This window comes from Diabrotica undecimpunctata, chromosome 3, assembly GCF_040954645.1.
Source record: "Diabrotica undecimpunctata isolate CICGRU chromosome 3, icDiaUnde3, whole genome shotgun sequence".
Taxonomy (NCBI): domain Eukaryota; kingdom Metazoa; phylum Arthropoda; class Insecta; order Coleoptera; family Chrysomelidae; genus Diabrotica; species Diabrotica undecimpunctata.
The window spans coordinates 75,312,042-75,336,526 of record NC_092805.1 but is presented as its reverse complement, the minus strand read 5'-3'; the positions used below and the strand labels follow the sequence as shown (position 1 = coordinate 75,336,526).

At 31.3% G+C, this 24,485-nt stretch overlaps 1 protein-coding gene across 2 annotated transcripts in view; it reads left to right on the top strand.

Moving 5' to 3' along the window:
* Cap-D2 (CAP-D2 condensin subunit) overlaps window positions 1-24,485 on the top strand; it is a 329,802-nt gene that overhangs the window by 245,400 nt on the left and 59,917 nt on the right. For both annotated transcript variants that reach the window (XM_072526074.1, XM_072526073.1), the window contains exons 12-14: window positions 89-403; window positions 657-853; window positions 944-1,114. In XM_072526074.1, the coding sequence (XP_072382175.1) occupies window positions 89-403; window positions 657-853; window positions 944-1,114 (683 nt within the window). The remainder of the gene's footprint in view (window positions 1-88; window positions 404-656; window positions 854-943; window positions 1,115-24,485) is intronic.

Sequence of the window (24,485 nt, the reverse complement as noted above, 5' to 3'; positions counted from 1 at the left end):
TCTTGGAGTTTTAATCCTGTAAACTATAGTAATTTGTTAATTTGATTTTTTAAATGTTTTTAGTTTTAAATATTTCAATAATTTTCAGCTAAGTTCTAAACCTGAAACCCTCGCCGAACAACTACTAAACGCTGTGGCCCCAAAACTAAACAAAAAACTATCAGACAATCCCGAATTCGAAGTCCCCCAGTACGCTTTGATACGGTTGTGTCAGATGTGCGGTTACATAGCTCTCAAGCAATTGGAATACATGGACGACACCGTGTACAAAGAACTGAAAAGACGACAGAATGTGCGAGACGAGAGGAAAAAGTCGTCGAATGTGGGAAAAACGACAAAAAAGAAAAAGGATAAGAACAGGTCATTGACAGCTACAACTGCTGCTGAAGCATCACATATCACGGTAAGATCTTTATACTATCAAGTATAGTAAATCAAAAGTAAAAATCCTTAAAAACTTTTTAATCTTTTAGGGCAGATTAGATTTTTAATTTACTTTTATTAAATTTCTCTGTTTATTATTTCAAATCAAAAACATTTAGTAAAAACGGGTTTCAGAAGTTTTAGAAGTAAACACCTTCGTTGACTGAACTAGGTGGACTTTCCCCTTTTTGTTAGCACTCTCTACGTTTAAATTTATTTAAATTACTTTACAGAACGATGATACTGTCTTAGAAGGAGCACAAGCAGAAGATACGGACGCAGACTTTATTTTAAATATCTTGGAAAAGGACATAGTCACTGGTTCTGGATTTTTATCCCAGATGGCACTGAATATTCTACAGGTATGCGAAAGGCCAGATATATACAGATCAGAAGAGTTGCAGTTCGCTGGCGTCGTTGCCTTATCAAGGTTTGTTTAAAGATGAATTAAATTTGGTACCTACATACATATTCATAAAAGCCTTTTTTAAGTTACTAATTGTACATTTTGCCTTTCTAGGTATATGTTAGTATCTAGTGAATTCTGTAGCAAACATATAAGACTAATGTTTACAATTTTCGAAAAATCCGAGTATCCTAGCATCAAAGGAACGATTTTGTTGCATCTGTCAGATTTGTTAACAAGGTTTCCTAATATCGTTGAGCCTTGGACGGACAGACTCTTCCATAGGTTAGTATTTCCATATTTTAAAATATTCGTTTCGACTTGTAAACTTTATTTGGTACCGAGTGAGTAAAATAAATCACTAACAAGTGATCATAACGTAGGCGTACCTTTTTATAGGGGTACGACTCATTATAAATCTGTAATTGCAGAACTAAATAATAAAATAAAGAATAAAGTACCGAAACAAAATATTTCTTATAAAAAATGGTCAGAATTCTGGAAAATGATATACAAATACTGTATAATTATTTAAAAAAGAGAAGAAGAAAAAGTAATAAACTGGCTATTGTCCTCAGTTAATATGCAAATGGTAGAATTGGATTATTACAACCATCAAACTATTAATTATCTATTATTGGAAATTATTCATGAAAATCAGGCCCTTTATCCACCACAGACGGGGTTTATACGGCAATTTTATTTTCTTAGTAGGTAAAGCTTATATGTAATATAACGATACTAATACTAAGCAATTTTTAATTATTATTCGTGCGACGTTGACGTAATCATCGTCAAAAACATTCTAATTCGTGCCATAATAAATAACAAACGTCTACAACCTTACTTATTTAGTGTTAAATGTAGTGTAGTGTACGTATTTAAACGACTTCAACAAAAAATGTCGATTATACCGTTGAAATATGTTCAAAGATAATCGGAATTGGAAAATTCATCATCTACCAGTTTATACATGAAAGGAATTGGTGGGTCCGTGAAGCAACCAAAACCTTGTAACCATCGAACGACTTATCAGAAATGGTGGGTGCCAATGGGTAACAATAAAACTGTCTTTGGGAACCAATTGTTAGGCCTCGTCTAGCTCAGTCTCCCAGTTTTGGGAACGTCTTATCTTAGATGTAAATCTGAAAGATGAGTTTGGCTGGGACAAATAAACCAAGATATTAACTAATCATATTTATTGTACATACAAAATATAAAAATTTATATTAAATCAAAAACAAAGTAAATCTTGCCTATAGCTTTAAAAAAATTTAAAATGATACCAATGGCAAATATTGTTGTCTTCAAGTACTTGGACAGGATTTCAGAATATAATTTTTAGTTTCAGATGTAGCTGAATCTAGATACTTGCATGTAATTATTTTCAAGTGGCCGTTGTGTTCTGAATAGCTGCTACAGTTGTTATCGCATGGTCTACCATGTGCTTTGGAAAGTATTTAACGAGGTTCAGGAAATTCCACCCATTTGGTTTCGATATGTCGCACAAAAAGGTGAAAAAGAAAAAAATTGATAAAGCCAAAAAACTAAAATAATAAACTTTAAGTTAGTGACTGCATACATTTTAAAATATTTCCTTGCCATATGAAGATTACAAATAATTACAATATTAAATAGAAAATAGCAATAAAGGAAATTATAATAAGATAGATATCAAACAAAATTGATCAATTAGAAATATGAAATGTACTCACCTCAAGAAAAGATTTAACAATATAAATGAATTTTATAAAGACAATCGCGCTTAAATTGGCAAAGGACATTATAAAAAATAGTCCACTTCTACATTGAATAAACCTGACATGACACGGCAGAGTTGCTAACTGGCAGATATATATACATATAGTATATATCTAGATAGTAGGATGTATGTATAAATATACATATAAATATATATATATATATTTTTTATATTAGATGTATCGCTAATACCATTCTTTTAGATGAACTGACGATGCCCATTGAACAGTGGGCGAAACGTATTCAATAAAAAGATAAAGTAGCACAACTCTTTTCTTTTTTAATCTCCAAATTGACCGAAAATATCCCTTTCACTTACGAGTGCACATTTTTATATATATATATATATATATATATATATATATATATATATATATATATATATATATACATATATATATATATATATATATATATATATATATATATATATATATATATATATATATATATATATAAATGAACCAGAAGTATTTGCTGACAAAACAAGAATAAAAACCACTGGATTGTTTTGACAAAAACCAATGACGATAGAGTAAAATTAACAATAATAATGTCATGTACTTATGTGTTTAGAATAATTAAGTGTTGTGGATGTACAGGAATTTTTAAATTTTAAACATAAAAATAGGTTTTGTATATTGAAAAAAGATGAGAGACTGATAAATTTTATCAACATTACAATACATCATCGATGATACAACCTCATTGAGTTTCTCCCTGATGAAGGACATAACCAATGTCCGAAAGCTTGGAATAAAAATTTAAAAGAGTACACGTTTCATTTTTTATTGCTGCAAACCCAATATTTAATGTTTACTTATATATATATATATATATATATATATATATATATATATATATATATATATATATATATATATATATATATATATATATATATATATATATATATATATATATATATATATATATATATATATATATATATATATATATATATATATATATATATATATATATATAGAAGTGTTTCTTGAACGTCGATATTCCCAAAAAAAATCTTTATTTCGAAAATAAGTTACAATTTTTGAGAAATTCTACAAACTACTACATTTAATGATTTAAACTTGACTATTGAAACATAATAATTACAATAATAATAAAAATATTGATTTCTTCCTATTTATAACGTCGAATATCGGAATCTGCTGATTCTTAATAGTAAGGGAGCTTATGGCTACATTTCTCCTCCCTCCATTGGTTGGGACTTCGTCCTCGAAGTTTTGGTTACTTCGGCTATCAGCTCGTCTAGTATCTGGATCTGGGCAGGATGCAATTTTTCTCCAAATAGGATTTTGGAAATTCGTTTTCTTTTCCTAATTAGGAAGATTATTAGGAAAGCTAAAATAGTTAAAAATATTATAACAGAAGTGGTGCTCAGTCCTATGGATAATCGGGGTAGTACTTCTATGGTATCTATTGGTTGAATTTGGCCATGTGTCTCTGGGATTGTTAATTTTTCAATTTTCATCTCATGGTTTGGTATTAATTTTATTGGAACAATTTTTGGAATGGAAATATCTTGAGACGTCTTTTTATTAAATTGGATACCTTCAATCATTATTGGTACATCTGTCGTCAAGAGGCTGGTTGAATTAATTTCTATCTGCTGGATTCTCATTGGGTGAACTATTCCTAGCAATATGACTTTGCTGGTTTCTTGGAAAAAGTTCTCTGTGATTAATGTTTTTGTGCAATTATCTACATTGGGTATGTTACATTTGGATTGTACATAGTTGGAACAAACTATGTTATCGCCTTGTCCTATACAAGTGTTGAACCATTTATTATTTGTATAGTAGCTTGCAGGTGGCAGAATCATAACATGATCTTTGTTTGGAATGGGATAGATTTTATAGGTAGTATAAGGAATTTCATGGAGTATAGGGATTTTAATTATTATGAGCATTGTATTTGAAGTTACACAAACTAAAGTTTTTGTTGACTCTATAAGTTCATAAGGGTGTTCATTACTATTGGGAATTGAATTTCTGGGATAAATTTTGAGAAGGTTCTCTTTAAGGTCTATTATTTCCTTTAAAGTGAATAATTCTATATTAGAGATATTAAGTTCAGATAAAGTAATGGTTCTTATAAGTTTCATTAGAAATTCGTTTATATTTTGGAGATTTATTATCTCGTTGTGTAGAATGATATAGCTGTCAAAATCAGCTGATAATTTGTTGAGTGCAGATATGAGAATTGAATTATCAGAATTTAGTTTTTCTAAAAGTTTATCGAATCTCGTGTTAAAAGAGTTTCCATAAGATATTTGGTTATTAAATTTTTTTATGATTTCGTTTTGTTTATTTTCTAAAGAGATTATGTGTGATTTTAACAAGTCTAAGTCAGAGTCGTCTGGATTTCCAGTCACGTATTTGATGGCTGTACCTAGAAAATTAAAAAGTCCGCGTTTCTGTTTTCGCGTAATCTTGTGTAGATCGTCTTTTGTTTGTTCTTGTATGTGGGTGTATTGGGAGTACAGTAGCGAGAGAGGTGCATTTTTGAAGTGATCTTTGAAATAGCTTGTCGGACTAGCGTCAATACTGTCGGATAATTTGTCTAGTGGAATGTGAAGAAAATGTCTGTGATAGTGGGAGATTTCTCTTGATTTGCCTATCTCTTCAGCATAGTAACCATTATTCGGAATCTCCTGAATATTGAGTGGATGGACCAGGGCGAGGATTGTCCTGTGAAAAATTTGGGTCTTGAGTAGGTTTATCTACATGTTTTCGTATTCGTTTTACATATTTAAGGTGAGTGCTTGTTAAATTTTGTTTATCTGTTTTACCGATTATTTTTGTTTTGTCTTGCGTTTCTGGATGAATAGTGGAGAAAGGGGCTTGTAATTTGGACTTATGTTTTTTCTTAGAAACATATAGGGATTTTGTAAGGTCTATTTCCGGAATATCTTCGGCATTTTCGTTTTGTCTATCTAAAAGTTGTTGTCTTTTTTGTTTTTGTTTATTATATAGTTCTGCAATAAAGGGTTGGAGTTCTTCTTTATGTCTTTGATTATATGTTTCGTATATCGGAAGATCAAAGTCGAAATGTATTTCTTCTGCATAGGGTCCGTACAGAATTGAGAACGGGGAATAATCTGTGGAACTGTGGATTGATTGGTTGTAAATAAGAATGGCGTGTGTTAGAATGTCATCTAACGAATCATTTGGATTTTGGGCTTGTAAGGTCCTAAGTTTTTCAATAAGAGTTGAATGAAAGCGCTCTACAGGAGAGTTTGAGGAAGAATTGTTTACTGTTGTAAAATGTATTTCGATTTTGTGGATATTTAGGAATTCTTTAATGACTGCGGAATTAAATTCGGTGCCGCTGTCGCATACAATCTTTTTTGGGTAATTGTGGTGCGAAAATTAGTGTCTTAATTTGTTTAGTATCGAAATGGAAGTTTTGTCGGTGAGCTTATAGCATTGACCGTATTTGGAAAAAGAATCTATTATTGTGAGATACAGGTTTTTATTGCAGTGGAATAGATCGATATGTAATATATCAAAAGGTTTTTGACCTAACAACGGTCCTAATTGGGGAAGTTTATAAGGACGTCGCTCGTATTTATTTTTTAGGCAAATTTCGCATTTATTGATAAAATTAGAAATAGTTGTCTGCATTGAGGGCCAATAAAATTTTTGTTTTAAATGTTTGTAGGTTTCAATTATTCCGTTGTGATTTTCTACGTGATATTTCTTTATGCATTCTATTTGTTGGTTTTCTTCTTCTATGTCCTGAAGTAGTATATTGCAAAATATTGCTTTGACTGTGGAATTTATTTTTTCTTTAAAATAGTTACAGATAAAAGGTCTAAATTCGTGAGGGATTGTTATTGCAAATTTTTGATTTGGTCTAAGGATATTTTGGAAGGTATTTGCTATTTCTGTTTTCCAATTATTTGTCAAAGTGACAGTGTAACGGTGTTTGTTAAAAATTCTTTTGTATTTAATTTCAAAATTATTTGACTCTGGTTTAAAAATAATTTGGTTTGAGGATAAATTAATTGGTTCAGGTGAAATCTCTATTCCAGTGATAGGGTTCTCAACTGATGTATGTTGTGTGTTAGTACTGTTTTGTAAGTTGTCAAAATCGGCAAGGAAATCGTCTATGTCGAAATTGTCGGGTGGTTCAGCACATTCTGAATTCGGGGGTTCAGCACATTCTGAACTCGAACTTAGGGCATTTATTTGGACTCGGCTAAGAGCATCAGCAACTTGATTCTCTTTGCCTTTTTTATATTGAACTTCAAAATCGTATTCTTCTAGTTTAAGTCTCCATCGGGCTAATCTAGAAGTGGGGTCTTTAATTTTGTAGATCCATACGAGAGGATTGTGATCTGTTTCTACAGTGAATTTTTGGTTGTATAAATACATACGGAAGTGTTTACAAGAATCTAGTATGGCTAAAAGTTCTTTTTCAATAGTGGAGTAGTTTCGTTCTGCGGAATTTAAAGTTCGAGAATAGTAGGCAATAGGGTGATTATTTTGAGATAATACTGATCCTATAGCTATATTAGAGGCGTCTGTAGTCAGTACAAAAGGCTTTTCGAAGTCTGGATATTGTAAGACTGGAGAATTAGTTAACAATTGTTTGCATTTTGCAAAACATTCTAAATAATTTGGATTTGTGGGGTCGATAGTTGCTCCTTTTCGAGTACATCTCGAAAATGGGGACGTTATTTTTGCAAAGTTGGGTATGAATCTTCGGTAGTAACCGATTAAGCCAAGAAATGATTTAATTTCTTTTACTGTTTTTGGTAGAGGATATTTTTGTATAGCTTCGATTTTTGCTGGGTTAGGTTTGATTCCTTCGGTTGTCACTACGTGACCTAAGAAAGAAACTTCTTTCGTGAGAAACTCAGATTTGTCTAACTGAATTTTTAAATTATTTTTCCTAAAAGTGTCAAAAATAGTCGCAATATGAACTAAGTGTTCTTGCAGTGACTTGGAAAAAATAATGACATCGTCCATGTAGACGAAGCAAAACTTATGAATAAAGGGCCTAAGAATATTGTCCATTAACCTTTCGAATGTTGCTGGGCTATTCTTTAAACCAAAGGGCATACGTAAAAATTCAAAGTGACCATGCGGAACTGAAAAGGCTGTTTTCCGAATAGAATCCGGATGAACTTCAATCTGATGGTAACCTTGAGCTAAATCTAATGTTGTGAAATAACTGGCTTTTCCTAAGTTATCCAGTATCTCATCTATCTGAGGAAGTGGGTAGCGATCACTTTCAGTATGATCATTGAGCTTCCTGTAATCAATTACTAATCTAAATTTTTTCTGACCTGAGGCATCAGCTTTTTTTGGTACTATCCAGACTGGAGCTGAGTACGGTGAAATTGACGGTCGAATTATCTTATTATCTAATAAATTATTTATTTGTTTTTTATTTCTTCCTGCATTGCTTTGGGATGCCGAAATCCCTTTACATAAATTGGATTTTCATCCTTAGTTTTAATTTCGTGTCTAACAGCTGACGTGAAAGTTAAATTTTTATTTTCGTCGTAAAATACGTCTTTAAATTTTTTGCAAAGACTTATAATTTTATATTTTTCTTCGTTATTTAAGTGCGAAGTACGGATTTTGTTTTCATTAAAATGCGTCGTTGGAATTTTTGCTATATTATAATTACAAAAGTTCTCAACTTCAATTCTCTTATTAAATTTCATAGGCATAGGTAAGTCGAAAGTGTCTAGAAAGCCGTTTTTTGCAACGTGAATAGAATGGGGAATTTTGATACCTTGAAAGTGTCTTTCGCGCAATAAGACTTCGCCATTATGAACGCTTACTGGAATTTTTTGGTATAAAGTTTCAAATGGAATGCTAACGTGAGGATTCTCAAAGGTTAAAGTATGAGTTGCGTAGCTAATTGTGGCGTGGAATCTTTTCAGATCGTAAGTTCCAAGGAGGATATCAAAGAATTGACTAAAGTCGGCAATTTTTACGTCGAATGTTTGTGGAATTCCATATTCTAGGAATAGTGGCGTCTTAATATTTAAGTCGTGCTTGGAAGTAATTTTCATTGACGTTAGCGAAAAAGGTTTTCGATAAATATGATTTTTATCAAATAGTTTGAGAGCTCGCGGATTTAAAATTGAATGGGAACCGCCGGTATCGATTAAAACGCGTAGATGTGTTTTGGGTGTAACGAAGCAAGGTAACCCAGGGGAACTTTCGATATTATGTAGGTTTATACCTGCAGGTCCGGACAATGTACCCTGCGAAATATTAAAGATCCTATGTAAATCGGACAAACAGTTCCTTGATAATCTAGTTGAACTTTTTAACAACATATATAATAGCGGTAAAATCCCGGAGAACTGGCTGCAGTCAACATTTATTACAATCCCGAAGAAACCAAAGGCCCAGATCTGTGATGACTACCGGCTTATAAGCTTGATTAATCATGTCACTAAAGCGTTCACTAAGATCATTCATAGAAGAATATATGATAAATGTGAGTCAAATATTGATAGATCGCAGTTTGGCTTTCGGAAAGCACTTGGAACTAGAGAAGCAATTTTCGCTCTCCAGGTGCTTATACAGCGGTGTAGAGACGTTGATAAGGACGTGTATTTGTGCTTTGTGGATTTTAGAAAAGCATTTGACAATGTCAATCATGAACAATTGATAGATATTCTGCGAAAGACAGGTATTGACGACAAGGACATTCGAATTGTGGCAAACCTATACTGGGGTCAAACAGCAAGAGCAAAAATTGGCAACGAACTCACTAAAAGTGTGCAGATCAAAAGAGGTGTCCGTCAGGGTTGTATATTATCCCCACTCCTATTCAATATTTATTCCGAAGAAATATTTAATAAATGTATGGAAAATGCAAATGAGGGCATAAAAATAAACGGCGAGTTAACAAACAATATAAGATATGCCGACGACACGGTGATCCTTGCCAGTACCATAGACGAATTACAGCAGGTAATGGAAAGAGTTTATTTAGTTAGTGAGGAATACGGCCTGAGCCTCAACTTCAAGAAGACAAAGTGGATGCTGATAAGCAGGAAGCAACAGCCTGCTCGACAGTTACGGATAAGTAACATACTAATTGACCATGTAGAATCTTATGTGTACCTTGGCACCAACGTAAATGCAAAATGGGAACAGGCCACAGAAATTAAGGCGAGAATAGAACGAGCTAGAGCAGCATTTAGCAATATGAAAAAGCTCCTCATAAGCAGGGATTTGTCTCTTCCCCTAAAACTACGACTAGTTAAATGCTACATTTTTCCGATCTTACTGTATGGTGTGGAGGCCTGGACGCTGACGGAGACGCTCACGAGAAAACTAGAAGCATTCGAAATGTGGGTGTACCGACGCATTCTTCGTATATCCTGGACCGAACATGTCACCAACACAGAGGTAATCCAAAGAATCGGAAAGGAGAAAGAAATCGTGAATACAATTAAACAAAGAAAGCTTGAATATCTAGGCCACATATTGAGACACGATAAGTACCGTCTACTGCAATTGATTGTCCAGGGAAAAATAGACAGTAAGCGAGGGCCAGGCAGGAGAAGACACTCGTGGCTCCAAAATCTGAGGAAGTGGTTCGGGCTCACATCGGTCGAACTATTCAGAAGCGCCGCAAATAAGATCAGAATTGCCATGTTAATAGCCAACGTTCGCAACGGACAGGGCACTTGAAGAAGAAGAAGTAGGTTTATACAGGGGGTGGATGATCGTGTAACGGGATGACTTGAAAATCCTGATGATTTTCATCATGCAAATCGGGCTCTTGTTCGGATTCGTAATTTTCGAAATCATTTTCGAAATATTGGGTATCATTTGAGTCTATGTGAAAATTGTGGCTTCTATTAGTTGTAATTGTCATGGGCTGATGGTTTCTGGTTGATGTAGTTTGAACACCGCTCATTGGAGTAGCAAAATTTGGTTGGGGTCGAGGAGCTTTATATTTATTTAATCTTTGTTGGTTGTTTTTCGGAACATTGTTTCGTTGGAAGGATTGATTTTGTTCGTGAGAACTGAAATTTTGTCTCTGAGGGAAATTATAGTTCTGTTGTGGAGTGAAGTTAAAATTGGGCTCTGTGTTGTGAGTTGAAGGTCTCACATAATTTGAATGCGTGGGTTGGAAGTTTGAGTATGTGGGTTGAAAGTTTGAGTGTGTGAGTTGGAAATTTGTGGATCTTTGATTATTCGAAGATTGATAGGGTTTATTTTTGAGTGGGGCCTTTTTGTTTTGTTGGCTCTTAAGGAAGTTCATGTATTGTTGTTGATTTTTGTGGTTATCGTAGGCAATACACTTTTGAAGGGCTTCTTCTAGGGAATTTAATTCAAAATGCGATAAGTATTCGCAATAAGGCTCGTTGATTCCGGTACAGAAAGTTTTAAGGGCAATGTTTTTGAAGTATGGAGTTTTAAAAGTTACTGTCGCGGGATTATCGTTTAGGGTGATGTGTTGGAGTAAATCGTTCAGATTTGTAGTTATTCTCTGATGATAATTGTCGTAGGATTCACTATGTTTTTGGACGGTAGTGGATAGTTGTGTTACTAATATGTCTTCGGAACGTCTGTCTCCGTATTTAGTTAATAACGCTGGACGAATTTCTGTCCAATTGGTTTTATTAGAATAGTTTAGGAAATTTCTAGGTTCTCCTTTAATTCGAGATACGATATGGGAATTTAAGATAAATTCTTGGGACGGATTTAAATCTTGGGTGCCTAAGAAAACTATTAAATTATCTACTGCTTTGATAAAGGTGGAGAGGTTGTCTCCAGAAGAGAATTCGGGCAGAGTTGAGCAAAGGCTAGCAATATCGCTATTGGTCATCGGCATTTTGGAACGTAATTTAGATGCAGGCTTAGATTTAGAGGTTTGTAGATTTCTTTTTATTTTTAAATTTAAATTGTCGAATAGTAAACTTAGATTTTCGATACTATTTTGGGAAATATCATTCAATGTACTCATAAAATATATGCAAAAATATAAATGCAAGTATATATAAAAATTCGTTGAAGTAAAATGTTATAAATAATATAAATTCAATAAACAATAAATAATAAATTCAATGTAAATGTTTAAGAATTCAATTAAAATAATAAATGCTCATAAAAAATGGTAAAGAAAGGAAAAACTTACGCAAGGATGATCGTGTTTGATTTCCAATACATTTTTCTCTTTTACCAGGTTCTTCAGGATTTCATTAAACTAATGTAGACCAGGAAACGACTATGTTTCTGTATGAAATATCCTGTGGTTCGCAGCGCCAGAAATGTTTCTTCAACGTCGATATTCCCAAAAAAAATCTTTATTTCGAAAATAAGTTACAATTTTTGAGAAATTCTACAAACTACTACATTTAATGATTTAAACTTGACTATTGAAACATAATAATTACAATAATAATAAAAATATTGATTTCTTCCTATTTATAACGTCGGATATCGGAATCTGCTGATTCTTAATAGTAAGGGAGCTTATGGCTACATTTCTATATATATATATATATATATATATATATATATATATATATATATATATATATATATATATATCTGCTAGTTAGCAACTCTGCCGTGTCATGTCAGGTTTAGTTATATTTATATTTATTTATATATTCGATTTCGATCATGGAACGTGAGAACATTGTACACTACAGGAACGATGAGATGCCTCTTAGATACTTTTAATAAATTGAATATGGACATAAAAGCTACAAAAGGGGTACGATGGAAAGGGATATAATAAAGGGAAAGGGTAATATCCAGAAGAATTTGAATACAATATACTATAGCTGCCATCAAATGCAACATATCTTTGGTGTAGTTTGTATATATCTGCTAGTTAGCAACTCTGCCGTGTCATGTCAGGTTTAGTTATATTTATATTTATTTATATATTCGATTTCGATCATGGAACGTGAGAACATTGTACACTACAGGAACGATGAGATGCCTCTTAGATACTTTTAATAAATTGAATATGGACATAAAAGCTACAAAAGGGGTACGATGGAAAGGGATATAATAAAGGGAAAGGGTAATATCCAGAAGAATTTGAATACAATATACTATAGCTGCCATCAAATGCAACATATCTTTGGTGTAGGCTTTGTAGTTAGCAAAAAAGTTAGTAACCTAATAATACGTGGAACATTCTTTAACTTCAGTCTCATAAATGCACATGGTCGCACTAAGGATAAAACAGACATAGAAAAAGAAGACTTATTTCAGAAATTAGAACAAACATATGGACAATGTCCCAATAAGGACGTTAAGTTGATTATTGGGGATATCAACGCTAAGTTAGGACAAGAAGAGATGTACAAACCAACCATAGGACCTCATAGCATACACGAAGAATGTAATGATAATAGGACGAGACGTGTACATTTCGCAGCATCTCTGAACATGACGATCAGTTGTATATACTACCAACATAAGTACTGATTGATTCAAAACATGGATCAAATATACTAGACTGCAGAAGTTATAGAGGTGCTAATATTGACTTAGATCACTATGTCATAGCTGAAAGTCTCAGCACGTATATCAAATACCAGGAGCGATGAGACCAAGACAAAAAAATAAAAATATAACGTTGATAAATTAAAGTCTACTGACGTCGTAATACATTTTTAAATAGACTTAGATCGTAAATTATTAGAACATTCCAGAATTGAAGTAGATTCCACCCAATTTAACACAAATTGGGATTTTATAAAAAATATGTAGATAATATGTAAAAGCATGTAGATAATGAAATGCAAAGGCAGTTAATGATAAACAAAGACAAGAATAACTACTAACTGTGCTGCATAATTGTACTAAAACTTACTAAACTTCAAAGCTCCATAAGTCTACACCAGATTTCTTAAAGTAGATATGTATAGAATTTTTTTAACTCTCAAAGAACAGATTAAGAAAAAACACCATCTGTAAAAAATATACCAAACATGTATACTGTCTCAAAAGACAAAAAATGAACACAGATCCACATGATCTGCCCCAAAAATTCCTCAGTGTACCATATGTGTCCTAGGAAATGAAAACACTTTGTGCCTATGCAACAAACCACGTTACCATACACAACTTCGGATGTTGCCACGTTGCTAAGTGTGCCACGTTGCCATACACAACAAGTCTCGGATGAGGCTTTATATTTACAATTGTATTAAAATCAGAAGAAATACGCAAATTAAAAGAATATAATAATAATATACAAATAAATAAATAAAATATTGTGAAAGACAAATGCAATAATATAAGAAGTTAATAATTATTAAAAATGCTAAACAAAAAATATTGAGATCCATAATCACTAGAAACAGTAATATATAACTTTATGTCCTGAATATTTAAAGAAGAAGAATAACAATAAAAGCACACAATGAAAAAAGAACAGGACAGTTGGCATGGTTTTACCACCTACATATAAGTTTTATATACTAATAGAAAGCCAAATTTATGATAACTAACCTCTGCGCAGTTGCCTTCCACTTGATGAATCGTAGAAAATCTAAAAAACATCAGATTTTCAACAAATTTTTTTTATTTTCTTTTCATCATATTTTAATACTAATTAACCTCTTCCCAACGAATACTAATCCAAAGACATAAACATTTTAATTTATTTACAAAAAATGTATTTACAACTATTATATTTATATTATATACACTGGTTTCATTTATAACAATATGTCAATATGATGGGTTTAAAAATCGAAAGTAATAATTATAAATATTTGAAATCGATTTCCGTTTAACAAAATTTTAAATTACGGTAAAACTATCAGTCCTAGTTATAGGATATCCCTATATCATTCGAAAGAGAAAAATTTTTTTTAATTTAATAATTCATTAATATACAGGGTGTTCCATTTAAAATAAGTCTTATATTACACATTGAATAATCCAATAATGAAACTACAAAGTTTAAACACTCTGTAAATAAATGTTTAATAATTAATCAAGAAACACATTCTACCAATATCCAGCTATTTAGATGTATGAGTAATTTTATTAGAATTGCTTAAATAAATTAAGAATGAGCCCGCGTTTAAAGTTTTACATTTTAAGAAAATTCGACATAACTCAGAACACTCTGTACATAGGTATAGGAAAGTCTTATGAAACTATACCTAATTTTTTGCAGACAATTAGAAAATCCAATAAAATACAAGGTGTTCCATAAGAAAAATATAACTTTGAAACGCCGCCGCGCTTTATTGTGACACCCTGTATATTTCAGAATAATTTTAAAATGTAGCCTTTATCAACCTACATACTATACTAACCCGAATGTAAGATTCGTGGCATAAACAACAACGTTAAATAATATGATAATACTGAAATTGCAACTAAAGTTAGAAATGTTATTGTTAAAAAGACACTTTAAAAATTAATAAATACGTTAAAAATTAAAAACAAAATGAAGGACGACATGTTAAAACAGTCGTCGTTGCAAGCTTGATTTCAGTCACATTTCACGAGCAGAAAGAGAAAGTAGGTGGACAATTATTGTTTAAATAGTTGGAAGAAAATACAAAAAACAACTTTGAAACTAACGTCTCACAAAATACTGTTTATGAATTTCGAGTACTACCAACTGTATTACCAACTTGAAATTAAGCGGAAAATTAAAAATGTTATTTATAACATAAGCAATCGAAAGAAAATAGTATTTAGTAAATAGGTTTAGAAAAAATTATAACTCAAACAAAACAAAACTGAATTAGTAACTGAAGTTTGATTAAAAATATTCAATTAATAATGAAATTTTAACAAAATTTTAAAAAAAGAGAAAAGAAAAAAAGAAAACTCTGAGATGCAAAATAGCTCAGTCAAAAGTCAATATAAAATTGTAAATTTTGCTAAGATTCTGGATCTCAGATCTTTTATTCAGATTGTTATTATCACTCTTGCTGATATGTACCATCTCTAAGAAAGTTCTCTTAAATTTATTTTTCTCTCTGGCTAATATTTTTATATTGTTGAAATCTATCTTATGGTCTAAATCGATAGTATGCTCTGCCAAAGCACAAGTAGGTTTGTTTAATCTACAATCACTCGTATGAGAAATGATACGGCTAGACAGATTCCTTCCAGTTTCACCAATGTACGTGAATGGACATTCAGTACATTGAATGCAATAAACAACATCTGTAGTCTCTAGAGTGGTTAGGGTTTGTTTTATTTTGCTATACAGCTGACGTATGGTTTTGATGTTCTTGTTAGCTATTTTGATATTCTTAAAATTATAATAATTATTGACTACCACACCCAAAAAGAAAAAAGTATTTACATATATTTTTTCCAAACTAGTCAAAAAATTTTGGACTACTTTTTCTTATATATATATATATATATATATATATATATATATATATATATATATATATATATATATATATATATAAGGATAATGCGAGTGAATAATAAAAGTAAAAAGTAATGGCATGTCTCGCAAAACAGAAAACCAAAAATGGTATATCGATGGAAGGCAAACCGTATATACGTATTTCTGACTATTGGTCATCTTCAGTACGGTGCAGCCAAGTTAGAAAAGGAGCATATTAACTTGGGAAAGAATCACTACAGGAGCAATGCAACCAATTAGTGGCATTAGAGTTAGAAGACCCTGATGGTTTCCAGGGCAACATCTAACACCAACCACGGAGGAAGCTACAGCTACCTGGGGAAAGGAATGCCAAACGTTGAAACGTTTAAAACAAATGGAAAAGAATAATGCGAGTGAATAATAAAAGTAAAAAGTAATGGCATGTCTCGCAAAACAGAAAACCAAAAATGGTATATCGATGGAAGGCAACCGTATATACGTATTTCTGACTATTGGTCGTCTTCAGTACGGTGCAGCCAAGTTAGAAAAGGAGCATATTAACTTGGGAAAGGATCACGACGAGAGCAATGCAACCAATTTGTGGCAATAAAGTTAGAAGACCCTGATGGTTTCCAGGGCAACATCTAATAGATTATTATATATTTAGAAGACTATAACATCTTGGTTTATTTGTCCCATTCAATCTCATTTTTCATATTTACTTCTAAGACGTTCTCACACCTGAGAGACTGAGCTAGACGAGGCCTAACAATTGGCTCCCAAAAAGAGTTGAGTTTTAATGTTATACATTGGTTTCCAAATTTCAGAGGTAGTTATTTTGTTACCTATTGGCATCCACTGTTTCTGATGATCGTTCGATGGTTAAGCATTATCTATAATATATTATATATTTATATATATATATATATATATATATATATATATATATATATATATATATATATATATATATATATATATACATCTAGCGGTTAATGTAAGCTCCGTTCTAAAACGGTATTATACTAAATCCAGTAGAATATACACCGTGTATACTATTATCTGAGTAGCGCTTTATGTAGACTCCGACTAACATGTAGGATTAAGTGGACTCTACAACAGGATAAACCATTTTTGGGATCCGTATTTACCATTTTGCGTACACTTCTAAACTCCTGCGATATTGCCAATAATTGTATTAGTAGTAGATTTTCAAATTTTACAGCAGGTACATTTTGGAACTTGAAATTTATTTAAATATCCATCAATTTAGTCATGGAGGAATTTCAGGACTATTTGGCTAATGAAGTTAAATATAAATTGTTAACCGACACATAACTTTATTTTACTTTTTAGTTTTAATAAACAAGGCGGTAATTTATATTACTTGCTTTATATATTTTCAAACATAAGAAAGTGTCTATTATAAACTTGGAAAAGTTAAGTTTCCATTTTTATTAATTAGTATTTTTTGTTAAAATGCTTTGGACTGAAACATTTAGTCCATAAATGTACGTACATCGGATAGAGTAATCGTGTAACAGTTTATGAAAGTAGAAGCCCCTTCGGTAGGATTATAATGTTTGTTACCCTATTAATTAAAGAAAACTCTGTACAACAGGAAGGTCTTTGTAATTTTTCGATTACTGCAGTTTATGACATACAATATTTGTTTCATAGCGTAGTTGAATTTAAACTACAATAATTTATAAATTAATCTTTAATGACATAATTTTTTACTGTCTAATTTCAATAGATATGTCGATTTTTAATTAAAATATTTAATGCATTAAAGTCGCGTAGATATTTTCACTAAACATTTAATTTTAAAGCTATTATTATAAAAGTCCAAAAAAAGTATAAAAGTCTAGGGAATTTAATAGCTTACTATAGATTTGTTTTATAGATTATCGTAAAGCATTCGACAGAGTTAAATGGATACAATTATGACTGATACTAAAAGAATTAGGTGTACAACAACACCTAATTTTGCTTATAACTGAACTGTTCGAACACACTACTGGACCATTTAAACTAATATTAAAAGAAGATTGAACTTCAAATGGTAGATTAAGTAAAGAAATACAGTATCTGGGAAAAATTTCTCAAACGATATTAATATTGAAAGAGACTTAAAAGAGCATCTGACACAGCATGCTAAACCGTAAGGCGCCTAAACCAAACAATATGGATATTTGAGAAAAATTACAGCTCGTTCCAGAAAGAATTTTAAATATAACATTAATCTAGATTAAGAAGAAACGCTGGAGAAAAAAACAGTAGCGGTTAGCCTAAATAAAGAAAGGCAAAAATAAGTTATATTTGATGTTTTAAAAAAATCTGATCCGAAAACCGTATGAAAAACATGTCATAGTATGGACATCGTGCGCGGCGATGCCTCTGCCGTCTGCCTATATCGGAAACTTTTACTACAGCTTGACTATTTGTGTACGATTTTGTGTTAGGTTAAGTGGCACACCACAAAAGGTGTTTTTATTTTCTCTTTTGTTTAACAATTAAAATGTATTGCTATACTTTTAGATGTTCCAAAACAACAAAGGGTAATAAACATAAATTGTGAGGTACAAAATTCTATTATTTTCTATGCACAAGTTATTATAGACACATAGGCTATCACACAGTTAAAAACTATGACCCCTATGAAAAAAATACAGTAGACTATGACTACATTTGTGTTTTAGCACTATAGTAAGAACAAGATAAAAATCTAAATACCTACATAATTATATTAACGAGAAGTTAATAAAACTTTTGTTAGTTATAAATTCAATCAATATCAGTTTCAAGAGAAAGCTCATTTCAGAATATATTATGAAAAATGTTGTTGGTATTACAATATCAGGTACATTTATATAATGATAGGAATACAAAAATAAAAAAACAACTTATTTTTTCAAAACAACAATCAATCACTTCATTTTATCACGAAAAATTTTAAAAATTGCAATGTAATTGAACCCATTTTGTGGGCTATAGCACTCTTATGCGCTTTAGGAGCACAACTATCAGCTAAATGTTCTTCATGTGGGAGTCCTGAGTAATAGAACTCCAACATGGTTCTCCTGTAAATTGTCAAACTTAGTCTTAGATAACAACGACAACCTTCTTAGTATTTATGTACAAGATACCGTCCACAATTATGTGATTATGTGTACGTGCTAATATTCTTTTAAAATAGATTAATAAAATTCGCGGGTAGACACCGCGACATCGATATGTCCCGTAGCGATAAATTTACCATTTTATTGTAATTAGCATTTAAAAATGAAATTTTCGTCTTTCATACAAACATCGATAGTTTTTAGCTTTAGATGTATTTGGGTCATACCGTCCTGTAGCAGATTTAGTCTAAAAAGTTTAATTTTACGCACAATTAGCACATTGGCTCTGGAAATGACCTATAAATATACATTATTAATTATTTCCAATCAAGATTTTTAGGCAGCTCTGCACCACTGGTCCATTTTTGTTGCTTTTTTTATTTGCCCTTTCTTTTTATCGTCATCATTACATAGCGCTACAACACTGGGTGAGTCTTCGCTAACTACAACTTTTCTCCACGTTGATCGGTCTTCTACGACTCTGCAATCAAATGAAATATTAATTTTTTGACATATCCGATTTTGTGTCCGATCTAACTTAGTCAATAAAATTAATTCTCCTGGACTTATAAGAGCTTTCTTCATTCAGTATCTGTTCTTAATCTATACGAATTTGTAGCAGTATAGTAATAAGACCTTATTTGTTTTAGTCATTCTTCATAATTCGCATCACTATATTAAAATAGGTCTGAAGTTTATATTATGCTCTTTATTCCTTCAGTGGCTTTATTATTAACTGTAATTATTGATCCAATATATTTAAAGTCTTCCATACTTCAGAAAATGTAGTTGTTGACTTTAATGTTTTATCTAGATTTATTGAATTGGTCTCTTCTGTGTATTTGCTTGTATTTGGTTTTCACCTCGTTGATTTTAAGTGAAACTTTTTTCATGCTCTCTGGACTTTGTTGAAGATTTACGAACGGGAGAGAGTTTCTTATGAAATCTATATCATAAGCATTATGCTAGGAGCTGCTTTGTACCTTGGACCGTTAATGGATTACATGTTAAAAGGACGTTATTTCTATTTTGGTAAGCTGTTCGTTCATTTTTTATTTATTTGAATCGAGAATCTGTATTTTATTAGATCTCTGGTTTATTTATATCTCTGGTGTTTTGTTTCCTGTATCGTTATTACAAGGAGTTTGCTGGATACCGAAATAGGGAATCCGGTGGTACGTACATGATCTTTTGATTACCAACATTAGAAAATTTGTCTTACTGTAAAATCGTGATGATTTTACTAGAAAATATAATGTTGTTTAATAATAATAAAGTTGTTTCACTTTGCCTTCTCCATCGAGGTCGCAATGAGACTGCTACCGTTATACCTTCTGGTATTTAATATTTTGCCGGTCAAGCAACAATTCCGATAGTTATTAACTTGGTACTGATATCTCTGCTCCCCGATTTCAGCAAGCCATTAAAACTGCTACATTCGTGCTTTCTATATACTGTTTCTATTCATACTGTATCCAACGACTAGCCAGTCCAGACTATATGCATTATTATGGTACTGATATTGCTGCTGCCCCTTATAAGTATATATAATATGCAAGGAAGGTTTAGGCAATTTAATAGGTTTTTTGTGTGTTAGAATATAATTTCTCCAAGAAAGTAAAGAATATCTATCCGCTATCCGGATTTAATCCATCGATTAAATATTAGAATACTATAGAGTAATGCTATTACCAGCAAAAAAAACGGTATAATAGTCAGTAACGAGAAAACCAAATAAATGTTCATTAAAAGACAAAAGAGACGATGTAGAATAGGGCATATAACATAACAATAGACCCATATAATTTTGAAAGTTTAAATCCAGAAGTGTAATACAAACTACTAAAATCAGGATATATAAAACAATGTAAGTAAAACTCACAAGAAAAGCCCCAGAAATGTTTTACGACCGGGAACTAATGCTAAGGTCAAACAGGAATATAAAGATTGGATTTAATTTTTTTGCTTAAAACTTAGCATTGCCAGCTTGTATTCTGTCGTTATTCTCTTTTGTAGTGTTTTTATTAAAAGTGCTCTTAAATCCCAAATATTTAGACTGATGAACCATTTCAAAGTTGTACTGGTCTATTAAAATATTATGTCCTATTCTGTTTCGTAGTGCTCTTCTTATGATAGCCATATATTTTTTTATTATCGTTGATTTGGAGGACCCTTTTCTGCGCTTTTCCTATTGAATATATCAATGTTTTTTTGTTACTAATAATTATACTCGCTACTATATTAAACTCATCGTCGAAAGTCCGTATAATCTGAGGACCTTGATTATTTCCTTAGGTATGCCTAGTTCTTCCATAGCATTTTAGTTACAATCTTATAATTATATCATATGTTTGTTTAAAATCTATAAATAACTAGCTTAATGTTTTTTTATTCCCATTTCATTTCCCATAACATTTTTCATTAAGTATATAATGTTCCTAACTTCACATTAATCTTTCCTGATTTCACATTTGTGGTTGCTGTATGTCAAAGAAGACACCATTTTCCATAGCGGGTGCTATGATTCCAATGGGGTAAAGTACAACCTACATATTTATTGCCAAAATCACTTTTCTGCTATATCGAGTACCGTTTACTGGTATATGAATTTTGTTACGAATTTATCTTGTGTGCTGAACTCTATTAAATCTTTTACCGCGAATTGAAAAGCACCTTTATTTATAACATTTATTGTTAACGTTCAGTGGAATATTTTACGTTTATCTAAATAAGTATTTACTATAGTGTATAATAGTTGTAATTTTATTTTACTATTTGTATCTATATAGGTATAATTTATAATATATGAATTGTCTTATATTATACAAAATCATCCTATTTGCGTAAAGTGATATTTATATGGCAATTAGTTGTAAAGTCATTAGTCTTTCCTGTCGTATCATATTTTCCGGATAATTTTTGTAGACAAGCGGTTTAGTTTATGTAATATAATATCCCCAATTCGTCTCACAATATTTAGGTTTCAAAACAGCTGTTACCTACGCTAATTCGTTCACCTTTTTTAAAGCACTTTGTCCAGTTTTCCGTGAAATCATACTTTACTACTTGTAGATTACTCCTTGTTAAATTAATTAATTTCTTAGGTAAGCCTTGTTCTGCCATAGTATTCTATAGTTTTATTCTTATGATTATATCATGTGTTTGTTTAAAATCTATAAATAACTAGTTTAATGTTTTTTTTGTATTCCCAACATTTCTCATTAACTGCCTAATAGTGAATAATTGATCAACGATTTATTAAGTTGTTCTAATTTCACACTAATGGTCTCCTATTTGATAGTTCAATTATTCACTCAATCGTTCCAGGTGTATTAGAAAAAATACTGTATATCCTAATTATTAATATATAGCTTATATATAACTTTTACCGCTACAGTTTGTGCAGTACATTTTATCATCACTTTTGTGTATGGGTATACTTTTCAGAAAGTTGGTACTTGCTCTTACTTCTAAATTGACAGATCAGCTGTTTAACCGCCTGTACTGAACTTTCTTCTCCATTTTGCAAATATATATAAAAATTAATAAAAATCACTCTGAAATACCATTGATTGAAATATACCCTATAATATTCAATCAACGGAAATATGTACTAAGATCACGGGGAGAATATTATGGGTTATTTCTGGTTTCGTCATAATTGACACTGGAATTACTAACAGGAAAGTGCTCTCGCTTCCACATGTTGAAATTGATATAGAGTACTAACAGATGCTAGTCATATACCATCAGTACTAATAAAATGGAAACTATCAAATTAATGTCAATTTCATTAAAACACACCTCAAAAATATTGACAACAAATTAAAAATCGCTTATGCTTTTAAAAATGAAAGAATTGTAAATAGAAATAGAGGAGACGTCCATAAAAGCAATAGAGTAGCAAAGCTCACAGCATGAGAATATTGCCCCGTACTTTTATATAGCAATTTGCTATCACATATTTTGAGATATAAAATCTTAAATTTAGATATTAGACATTCTTATTAAATGTATAATCTAATATGTAAGTCTATTTATGTTTTACATACTTGGAAAACACTGAACAGCCAAATATTTATTATTTTATGTACTAGGTTCTAAAAAAAAGTGTACTCAAAACGAATAAAGATTATCTACCAAGTATTTTATTCCAGTTTAATATGAAAGCATCAGATATAAAATATTATAAAAATTTCATCATAGGTGCAAATTTGAGATAAAAACCAAATGATAGAACATTTAGTGAAATCTAAATATCTTAGAATAGCTGTATCGAGCGAAGATGAGGTTGTTGATGAAGAAAAAAAAGACCTATCGCTGAGGAAGTGAGAAAGCAATTGGCAAAAGCCAAGAACACTTTAATTACAATAAATGAAATATGCATTACAACCTATCATGATACACATATATTCGTACCGCAGAAACAAGACAATTAATAAACACGTTAAGAGAATCTTAATAATAACCAAAATTTAAGTTTGAATACATAGAAGAAATAATAATATACAGAAGATACACAGTATAAACAACATTAAAATAGCTGCAAGAAAGAGAAAATAATGAATCAATCATATTAATGTAGAATAGCAGAGGACAAAGTGTTTGCAATAGCCTTGGACAAGTGCCCAATTGAAAAAAGAACACAGTCGTTCAAAAAAGACTGTACTCTAGAAAAAAGATAGAATAGATTAAAAAAATAAAGGCATAAACATGTATTTTCCTACTTTTTTAATATTAAAAATACGTAAATAAAACCTTGAATTAAAATGTGACCTTTGATATCTGTGATAAACTCATCACTTGAACAATGGCGCTGATGTATGTAGTTGAAATTTTTTACACTTATTTTAACTGTTTATTTTCTTATTATCTATATATGAGTTGTGACCGTTATCACAAACTTATCTATTTTCCACAAAGAGGCTCTTCAATACCTAAAATTATTACTACACAAATCTGATTCGAAATATCGTCAAAAAATAATACACAGCATGTTAAATTTAAATTTTTAATAAAAAGTAAAAGATTAGGCATTACTTATGAGGTTCAAAGAACGAGCCTTCACGAAGATTGTAGTACTAATAAGACTACCGCAATCGGGCATACCCCGGGTAATGATTACTTAATTAATCGGCTAATTCTTCAGTCACCCCTTTAATATGATTTTGTCAAATTGGTCCTTTTTAGGACCAACTATTCTTATAACTATGTCTATAACTGTTAAGGGCATATCTAGAGATAAAGAAACTTTACTTTACTTAAACTTATCAGACATATGCGCTAAACACGAATCTGGCGTATTTATAGTGCAGAAGACACATATAGGGCCTAACCTAGGGTATTTGGTATTAAGCTGATTGCTGAAAACCATATTATAGATATATACATGCTATCTTTGTCGGAAAAGAAGCAAAGAAAAA